Raw genomic sequence first — 10714 nt, forward strand, 5'->3', positions numbered from 1 at the left:
AATACATTTTTGTATATTCACAAAATAAAGAGAAAATAAAAAAAACTAAAACTATATGCATCTATCAATATATCAATTCCAAAAACATATTTTTTCTGTAACATGTACCTACACATTTCAAAAATGTGGTAAATTTTCTTCTACAACTTTCACACATATACTTTATATACTTTCAAAACATGCAAAGTGATATATTAAATATCATTTATGTTCATAAATATAGTATGGTAAAATACTAAATTCGGAATAGTAACTACTATTCAGGGAAAAGAAGGTGAATGTGGGAGAGGTGCTTCAATTTTATCTGTAATTTCTTTTTGTTATAGAACTAGAACATCTGTTCAAAATAATTGCAAAATTTTGTTTTGTTTGGTTCGATTTTGTTTCTGTAGATCAATATATAACAGAAACAGAAAAAGTTTAGTGAAAATAATCTTGAAAAATAAAACATACACAGCAAAAAAGACAAGATGTTAAAGTTTAATAAAGCTGGGTGGTAGGTATATGGGTGCTTATTATATTATTGGTCATACTTTCTCTACATCCTTAAAATATTTCACAATAAAAATTTAAAAATTTTTAAATTTAAAAATTTAGACTTTTAAATTAAAAAAAAAAAACACAATTTTTCAGCTCTCTAATCTCATCAAACTCCCTTTACTGTGACTAGGATTACCCATAAGAGCTTACAAAAAGAAAACATCTTTTCTGGGCTAAGGCAGCCTATCACGTATCTGCTAAGGATAGAAAAATGAAGCCATGGGCAACATTTCACTTCTGGAAAGAGAAAAATGTTTTATCTGCGTGAACACTAAGACTATATCACTGCAATAATGCTTGAAGTTACACAACAGAGTCATCTAATTAATTGAGTTAGACTGGGTTAATCAGATCCAAAATGATTTCATTATACTTCTGATAGGGTAATCAACTTGATCCTATTTTCTCAGGACTGTCCCAGTTTTAACATTTTATTTATTTATTTGACAGAGAGAGTGATCACAAGTAGGCAGAGAGGCAGGCAGAGAGAGGAGGAAGCAGGCTCCCCGCTGAGCAGAGAGCCCAATGTGGGACTCGATCCCAGGACCCTGGACTCATGACCTGAGCCGAAGGCAGAGGCTTTAACTCACTGAACCACCCAGGCGCCCAGGACTGTCCCAGTTTTAAAACTGAAAGTCTTGTGTTCCAGGGACGTGTCAGTCTCGGGCATACCGAGACAGTTGGCAACCCTAACTCCTGGTTACAACAAAACTGCTGAAAAAGAATCTATGTAGTAAACTGTCTTAATTTTACAGATGGGAAAAATGAAGTACTGAAACTACACACAGCTGTTTCAAAGTATAACTGGACCAAAGTTAGTTCTTTCCTGTGAGGGATCTATTTGTACATCACTCAGCCATAACCCTTAAATGCCAATTCATTGGTGTTGAAAAGTTTTCAGTATCTGGTTATCCTCATATATCTTTCCCAAACTCAAAGGACTGCCTCATAAAAGGAATTCAAGACTAGGGATGCTCCTGACCTTGGAGGAAGATACTGAGTAGAGGAAAGGAATAGTAAATCCATTTCTTGACACTGATATTTGAATAAATTCTGTAGGAAAGTTACTTTCTTTCCAGTTTCAGAAATATTTTTAAGTGAATGCTCATTTCTTTTTGTAATATTTAATGTAAAATAGCCTATTTGTATACTCTAGAGGATATATTCATATAGAGATGCACCTTATTAGACCTTAATAGCACTTTAATTCAAAGAAGGGGACAACTGAAGGAAAATCTGCTCGCTTATGGTGAATGTCCCCAAAATGTAAGGCCCTAGAACTAATGTTTGTCACAGTACCTTGCAGAGAGTCCAATATACTGAAGACATTCAAGATGCTAGTTTCCTTTCCTGAGCAGTGTGGAAAGATTGCAACTTTCTATATCTCTCAATTTCCTGGATTCCTCTTAACTAGCCACTGTGCAAATGAAGAATAAATAAGCCTGATAAGGCTTTTTTATGCCTGCAGAGGCTCGTCTTCATGTGCTTGTATTTAACAAATCCAGGATCCAAGAGGAGAAATAAAAGAGCTGCTTTCAATTAATCCACAAAAACAGGCATCTACATTCAATTTAAATTTGGACTTACCCCATTTTTTCATAACACTGAAGCATATACACAATGGCTTCTTTATAGCCCTAAAAGCTAACAATGAGATTCTTTTCCTTTTTCTTTGGGTTTCTTTCTTTTTTTAAGTACACTGGTACAAAATGAATATACACTTAGTGCTTTCTTTCCCCAGAATTTTTTTTATACAGTATCTCCTTTCAGTATTCTAACATTTTTCTGGGATAAGAGATAGTTAGTTGGGAGAACAGAAAGAACACTGGAGGAAGTTTGAAATTAGAAAGTACAGTTTTATGTTCCAGGTCTGTCATTTAACTTTCTATGTGATCCTGGACAAGCATTTAAACTATAGAAGGGGAACAGGGCACCTGGCTGGCTCAGCTGGTTAAGTGTCTGATTCTTGATTTCAGCTCAGGTCATGATCTCAGGGTCCTGGGATTGAGCCCTGCCTCAACCTCTGTGCTCAGGCTCAGCAGCTAGCCTGCTTGAGGATTCTCTTTCTCTGCCCTGTCCTCTGCTCTCTCTCCACCAGCCCACTCAAATAAACAGATCTCTCTTTCTTAGTGTTTTATTTATTTATTTGAGAGAGAGAAGTGAGAGCGAGCATGAGCGTGTGAGCATGCACAAGCTGGAGAAGAGGCAGAGAGAGGGAGAAGCGGACTCTCCACTGAGCAGGGAGCCTGATGTGGGGCTCAGTCCCAGGACCCTTGGATCATGACCTGAGCCGAAGGCAGATGCTTAAGTAACTGAGCCCCCCAGGTGCTCCATAAATAAATAAATCAAAATAAAATAAAACAGGACTAATACCTATCCAATGGTAACTGGAAAGTATGAGAATGTATACAGAAGATCTTTTAAGTTGTAGAAGACTTTTTTTTTTTTTTAGTTTAAGAGAGCAAGCAGAGCGTTCAAGAAAGAACACGAGTTGGGGTGGGAAGGGCGAGAGGGAGAAGTAGACTCCTCAGTAAGCAGAAGGCCTGATGCGGGGCTTGATCCCAGGACCCTGGATCATGACCCAAGTCAAAGGCAGACTCTTAATTGATGGAGCCACTCAGGCACCCCTGTAGAAGATATTTTTGAGAAGATAAATAAAAGATAAACCTATTTAATGTCACATTATCAAATGGCAGGGTTAAAATTAAATAAATCAGGCATGATATTCTGAGCAGCGGTGCCCTTAGAGATCTGGAAGGTACCACTGAGAACATTAGCACTAAGACTTACTAATATTACGTAAGTACATGTAATTATCAATAAAAATCCTGTGTCAATTGTACCTCCCCCAGAGCACCCTTTATTTTAATGTTAGTCACTAAGGTGTAAAAAAAAAAAAAAAGAAAAAAAAAAGGCAATCCAAAAAATTACCATGAAAGCCCCACAAAACCTGAGGGTGAGGGATATAAGTAACAGTGCATTAATAATGGAGAGCTCACTACGTACCAAGCAGTGCTCTTGGAGCTGGGGATTCAGGTTTACACGGCAGAGGGAGGCAGGCAAACACAAGAAGGCAGTAGACAGAGAGCTAGAAATACTAGATAAGTGCTATGCACAAGGAAAGCAGAGACAGGGTGTAAGGGGTGGCAGGGAAGGGCGGCTGAGGAAGGCAAGGCCTCACTGATAAGGTGACTCAGGAGATGACCTAAATAAATCAAGTGAAGGGAGACATCTGAGAAGATTGGGAGAATAATCCAGGACCCACAGACAGAACTGAGGAAGCAGTCAGGGAGAGAGAGGGTGCTGAGAGATAAGATAAGAGATAAGATAGACATGGGGGCACAGGATGGGGAGGTTAAAATGAGACCTCAGGGGCGTCTGGGTGGCTCAGTGGGTTAAAGCCTCTGCCTTTGGCTTGGGTCATGATACCAGGGTCATGATCCCGCATCCTGCTCTCTGCTCAGCGGGGAGCCGCTTCCTCCTCTCTCTCTGCCTGCCTCTCTGCCTACTTGTGATCTCTGTCAAATAAATAAATAAAATCCTTAAAAAAAAAAAAAAAAGACCTCAGACCAGATTTTATTCTGAGATGAGACCCCTGTAAGAGGTTGGGGACGCATAAGTGACATATACCTGTTTTTTTTTTTCCAAAATATATTAGTTGTAGAATCTTTTGTTCAAATGGATCCACAAGATAAAAGATAAAACAGGAGCTGCTCTAGCTAAGGAAGGGGTACCCAGAGACTAAGTTGGGGCTGTCCCCACTTTCCCTCTCTCAAGTAACAGTTTAAAGAAAGATGATTACAAAGTATCCAAACTACCAAACTACCAAACTACCAAAAACTTCATGATCTGGCCTCATCCTAACTTCTCAAAAAGCTATTCCTAGGAAATAGCAAAAAGGAGCAAATCAAGCAACTGTTGCAAACGTGTTGCCACAAAAACCAGTCTTTGTAACACCCACTGTCCACCGGATACCAAGAAAGCAACAGCTCCTCTCCTCTCCCTTCCCCCACACACCCCTCAGGCTACATACTACCCTTTACAGCTTGTGTTCCCTTTCAGGGCTTCCCCCAAAATCATTTTATCTTGATTTCACTTGATTAAAAATGTTTTGGCAGTACAGTGTGATCTGCCTCTGATGACATATCTCTGGATACTGCCTCCCTGTCTATTTATATTTTAGGAAAATTCTCCCTGCACTAGTGATATTTCTTCCATCAGTGATGACATCCCGGTTTGCTCTATTCTAATCTCACCCATCCATCAAAGTCTACTTTGTGAAGTCTCTTCCTCACATGTTGACCCTTGACTGGAATCCTAAATATTAGTCTGAAGGGAACTTCCAGGCTATCCAGTTGCTGCTCTAGCTCACTGCTCATTCCACAGACTAACCAGACTAATCCTTTGCAGATCTGGTTGGCAGTCTTCCAGCTTCTGTGACTGCTTTTAGTGACAAGGTAACACTACACCACACCCTTTCAGATGTACGGTAAATTGTAACACAATTCTTTTTTTATTGACCCAGAACCGGTTTCCTTCCACCACTGGTTCTGCTCACTGGTTCTAATAAAGGGAAGGGTGACCCCACCCCACCCAACCCGACCCCTCGCAGCCTGCATAGCTTATAGTTGGCCTTGTTGTTTTCCCTAATTCCGGGATCGACCTCTAAAAATCCTACCCATTTGCCAAGCCATCTCACAGGCCTTTTGTGGGGTCTAAATTCAATCTGTAATGACTAGCTATCAGAGTTGCAGGCTGATTTAATGTCTGTGTCCCATGCCACTGGTTACACCCCCCCCCCCAGTTTTTTTTTTTTAAGATTTTATTTATTTGACAGAGAGATCACAAGTAGGCAAAGAGGCAGGCACAGAGAGAGGGGGAAGCAGACTCCCTATTGAGCAGAGAGCCCGATGCGGGGCTCGATCCCAGGACCCTGGACTCACCACCTGAGCCAAAGGCAGAGGCTTTAACCCACTGAGCCACCCAGGCGCCCCTACATCCCTTTCCTGATTCTCTCCCTTGAACTCTCTTAGGATTTCTACACTTAGACTTGCACTCATCATGTGCATTCCGTCAGTGAGCATTTACTGGGCATTGTCAGGAACCACGATAGGCACTGAAAAAGTAAGAACCATGAAAGGTACTGAAAAAATAAAAGCAAATAAAATGTCCTCAACCCATGGTAGAGTAAGAGCAATATAGGTGAAATAATAAACAGCTGGGGAAGCTGAAGAAGGCTTTAATGGAGGAGCCAATAGCCGAGGCAGGGAGCCAATAGCCGAGGCAGGGAGGAACTGTATCAACACCCATGTCTCACACAGCCTTGTGTCCCCAGCACTAAATGGTACAGTGCTTTACCATCACTTTAAGTTCAGCAAATAGGGAAACTCGGAAAAGTAGAGAAAGTCTGCTTAGCCCCCTCAGCCTCTCTTGGACATGAGGGAAGGTGGTCACTAAATCCATAGTCTGGCAAGGGCAATTTCAGAGGCTGACACTGTACCTGGCTACGTACAGTATTGCTCGGGTGGTTGTCCTCGGACATCTGTGCATTCTGGAAGTAGGACAAGGGTGCAGGTAACTCTGTCATTGGAGCAACTGTATAGAAATACTTTTTCACAGAAAACAAAGCCTCTTGGGGTTCTGAAAAGGGAAAAAGAAAATAATCCTTTGTGCATTACAATTATACTTTCATTTTTAAACACTTTTGTAAATTACATTCAACAAAAACAAACCTTTCTTTCATGTGTTCTTCTCCAGGCCAAGCTTTCTAAGGACCCGAAGGCTGTCACTTGTGGGCTTCCGGATTAGGTCTGAAATAGGATTTTACCAGGTCACCTAGAGTAAATCTATTCACACCAATCAAGTACTTAGAATATTTTTCTATTTGTAATTTGTAAGCCAGAAATGTATTCATCTGCCATCAACTTCAAGTGACAAACTTTTGTTAGCTCAAGATATCTCTTTGGTAATCAGTAGATCTACTTGAGAAACCAAATACTTTTAATCAAAAAATATCTAATGATTTCAGATTTAGAGCAAACGGAGCTAAATGATATTAAAGAATGTTCTCATCAACATTCCTTTTTCTATGCTAATTCAACCTAAGCTTTCTATCTCCATAAAATTGTCTAGTGCTTTTACTTTGGCAAAATTTTGTCATCTCATTTTATCCTTACCAAAATGCCCAAGCCCAGGTAAACGGGTAACATACCTGTTTTACAAAAGCAGAAGAGAACTTAAGTTCACTGACTTGCTTAAAATCACACAACTGGGCAGACCAGGACAAAAATCACAGACTCCTGACTCCGAGCCTTAGGTCTCTCCCTTGCATCCTGGCACAGCCTTATTTACACACATCATTCGGTCTCCCAGAGTTCACTCTCCTGGTGGGGTGGGAGATGGGGGGGGGGAAACGACACACATTCCCATTTGCTGTCTGCCTTAATTTCCATCAGCCAATTCTTTATGATTTCAACTTTGCTTTTCTTCTTTTTAAATTCGTTTTAGAGGTAGAAATTAGTGATTCATCAGTTGCATATAACACCTAGTACTCATTACATCAAGTGTCCTCCTTAATGCACATCACCCAATTACCCCTTCCCTCCAACCCCCACCTCCCTTCCAATAATCTTGTTTGTTTCCCAGAGTTCAGAGTCTTTTATGGTTTGCCTCCCCCTCAATTTTCATCTTATTTTATCTTTCCTTCCCTTCCCTTATGTTCATCTGTTTTGTTTCTTAAATTCTACACATTAGTGAAATCATATGGTATTTGTCTTTCTGTGACAGACTTATGTCACTTAGCATAATACCCTCTAGTTCCATTCAATTTTCCTTTTCATAGAAAGTCTTCAGAAATACAGAAGGAAAGAAATCTGTTTGTGTATCTAAGCAGTATTCTCATTCATAGTGACTAAAACATTACCATGTACACACTCACATGAAAGTATCTTATCAAACTCCTATTTCATTTTCACTTTCAACTTGATCCTCTAAATACTTGATCCTTGATCCTCTAAATACTGTTTTTATATTCTAGTGATTTTTTTCATCAAAAACACAGAAAGCAGGTTAAAAAACAAACAAGGAAAGTAACTTTTTCTCTAGCATTGAGTTCAAATTAACTCTTAATTACACATGTATCTAGATCACTTAAACCATGACGAATTTTTAATCAAGGTATGCTTCCCTTCTGTCCCACATAGTTTTATATACCATGCCAATCTTTCTCTTCCCTTCCAGCTCCAGCCCATGATAAACTGACATGGATCAAGGGATTGCAAATTAATACTAAGACACAATTAATATAAGTTTGTTTTAAAATAAAGTGAATTAAAAATACAAAGAGAGAACACTTACTTTTATGGTGGTTATTTGCTCAAAGGGGGATCTGGGAAGCTTTGGGGGGTATTGGTAATGTTTTGTTTCTCAATCTGAGTGCTAGTTACACAGGGATTTCAGTCTGTGAAGATGCACTGAGCTGTACCCCCACAATGCGTACCTTGCTATATACTTCAATTTTATACTCAGATATTTTTGTAGACATAAACCTATATTTATGGTTATTCATTCCATTGGTCCTAACTTTTTTTTCTCTTAAGATTTTATTTCTTTATATGTCAGAGCAAGAGAAAGAGAAACTGAGCACAAGCAGGGGGAGCGGCATACAGAGAGAGAAGCAGTCTTCCCACTGACCAAGGAGCCGGACACAGGACTCGATCCCAGAACCCTAGGATCATGACCTGAACTGAAGGCAGACACTTAACCAACTGAACCACGCAGGCTTCCCTAGTCCTAACTTTTAAAATGAATAAGATTGAGTCCTGGCAGCGTGTATATTAACTTACCCAAAAGACAGGTGGAAGGCCAATAGAACAAATATATTTTCTAAGTACAACAGTACTGAGTGAGAGTAAATGTTCTGACTTATGCTTCTAATTTTTTTTTTTAAAGATTTCTTTATTTGACAGAGAGAGACACAGCAAGTGAGGGAACAAGAGCAGGGGGAGTGGGAGGGAGAAGCAGGCTTCCTGTAGAGCAGGGAGCCTGATGCGGGGCTGGAAGGCAGATGCTTAACAACTGAGCCACCTAGGCGCCCCCCCCCCTTTAAAAACATTTTATTTATGCTTCTAAGATTTTTAATTTAATTTTTTAAGATTTTATTTATTTATTTGACAGACAGAGATCACAAACAGGCAGAGAGGCAGGTAGAGAGACAAGAGGAAGCAGGCTCCCCGCTGAGCAGAGAGCTCGATGTAGGGCTCGATCCCAGGACCCCGGGACCATGACCTGAGCCGAAGGCAGAGGCTTCAACCCACCGAGCCACCCAGGCGCCCTTATGCTTCTAAGACTTTTAAAAGTTGATTATCTAATTGAAGTTTTGATATTGATGTAGCATTAATGGCCAGCAAACAGAGCACATTATTATTCCTTCTTTACCATAAAAATATTTAGTACAGTACCTACTACTGCAGCTAACCCAGAAATGCCATAGGATGGCAAGCAGAAAAAGCTGCACTTGGTTCCTCCTTCTGGCTGCCCTGAAGACTATACCGTATCATTTGAAGCACACCTCTATTACAGAAAAACCCTTAGAAATCTGTCATTAATATTTGCATTTGATCCCTTAGAAACAAAATAACAAATAAGATAGTGTTAGCCAAATGAAACAAGCAAAGGAAGCAAGAAAGGGCCATGCAAGCAAAAATAAAAAGTAAATAAAGAAAAAAAAAGTAAATACAGTATATTACATTTACAGATAAAATAGAAGAAAAGTGACTGTCCATTGACTAAGGAGGAGTTTACTGGATGTCTATTTATATCAAAACTCAGAGACAGACACTGAGAGGATTTACCTAATTATATTCACTTCACCCACTTTACATATGAAAACAATGTGGCACACAGAAGCTACTCCCTTGCCCAAGGTCACATCCAGTGAGCAAAGGAGCGAAGTAAAGGCTCACATAGTATGCTATGTTGCCTCTGTGTAAAACCATCCCTGCTCTTTAGGAGTTTACAATGATCATCAAGTTATATTGAGCTGGGAGGGGAAAAAAAATACATACAGACAGAGCGCGAGGAGATTTTTATTACTACTAAAATTGCTGCTTAGAAGTAAACATCTTTGAAAAAGTAGTAAATGAGATCTTAAACTTCAATGACTGATCTAACTATAAATTAAAAACTGAAGTGTCAAAAGCATTCCCAATATATAGTCCTGGTATTTATTTATTTATAGGATTTTATTTATCTATTTGACGGAAAGAGAGAGCACAAGTAGGGGGAGCAGCAGGCAGAGGCAGAGGGAAAAGCAGGCTCCCCGCTGAACAGGGCTCGATCCCAGGACCCTGGAATCCTGACCTGAGTTGAGGGCAGATGCTTAACCGACTGAGCCACCGGCTCAGCCACTGAGCTCACAAGGCTCCCTGACTAGTATTTATTTAAAAAAATAGGTTGTAACGAGAATCTGGTCTTTTTAATTTGGTTTCCATTATTAGGCCTTATGTTTACAGGATCTGTTCAGCTATCACAAGAAACCACACAAACTGGTTATCATACTGAAGTTTTCTCAGACAAATTTTGGAAGAAATCAATAATACCGTGGTTACTTTAGCATATCCTGATTGCATTTTCAAAGGCACATCTGTATTTACATGTGAAAACTACGGGTCAGGAAAGGTGAACGAATTTGGCAGTGCTTGATTATGAGGCAAATAACATCAGTTCCAGAACCCAGGTGTTCTGATGCCCAGCCCACATCTTTTCCAGTTCAATTAGGGAAAGCTCATGCTTCCACTAATGCTTTGAAGATCATAACACTACAGGGTGATCCTTTCCTTCCCCTCCAGGGAGGGAAGAGCGGCTCTTTACATGGAGCTTAGTAGGAAGCAGAGGCAAGTAACAGGGGCTAGGTCTTCAGTCAGGCCTGGAACAAACAAACATTGTTGGTACAAAGAAAGGCACAGGCAAAGCCCGATTTGATTCTGGTCCAGTAACAGCTGAACACAATTGATGACTGCATGAAGGAGGCCAGAAGCCTGTCTGTCCAGGCAGCGCGGCAAAAGACACTCGGCGATTTTATAACATTCTTAGCATTCTTGCCCTGAAAACAAAAAAAAAGATAGCTGCTGGGAAGTGAGGATCTTGTGACCTGGACTGCAAAGGGAGGAGGGAC

General features: G+C 40.1%; 1 protein-coding gene across 2 annotated transcripts in view; it reads right to left on the reverse strand.

Annotated features, from left to right (window-relative positions):
• The window catches only part of LOC111148789 (presenilin 1), a 63686-nt gene extending 56789 nt beyond the window's left edge, over positions 1–6897 (reverse strand). Inside the window, exons 1-3 of one of the 2 annotated variants that reach the window (XM_022505602.1) lie at positions 6752–6897; positions 6273–6350; positions 6053–6180 (exon numbers count right to left, since the gene is read on the reverse strand). In XM_022505602.1, coding sequence (XP_022361310.1) covers positions 6053–6127 — 75 coding nt within the window. In that variant the 5' untranslated portion in view covers positions 6128–6180; positions 6273–6350; positions 6752–6897. Of the gene's footprint in view, positions 1–6040; positions 6181–6272; positions 6351–6751 lie in introns of both variants that reach the window. The other variant, XM_022505601.1, reaches the window with a different exon arrangement.
• Positions 6898–10714: the final 3817 nt, after the last annotated feature.

Source organism: Enhydra lutris, unplaced genomic scaffold, assembly GCF_002288905.1.
Source record: "Enhydra lutris kenyoni isolate GAN:26980312 unplaced genomic scaffold, ASM228890v2 scaffoldscaffold20, whole genome shotgun sequence".
Lineage (NCBI taxonomy): Eukaryota > Metazoa > Chordata > Mammalia > Carnivora > Mustelidae > Enhydra > Enhydra lutris.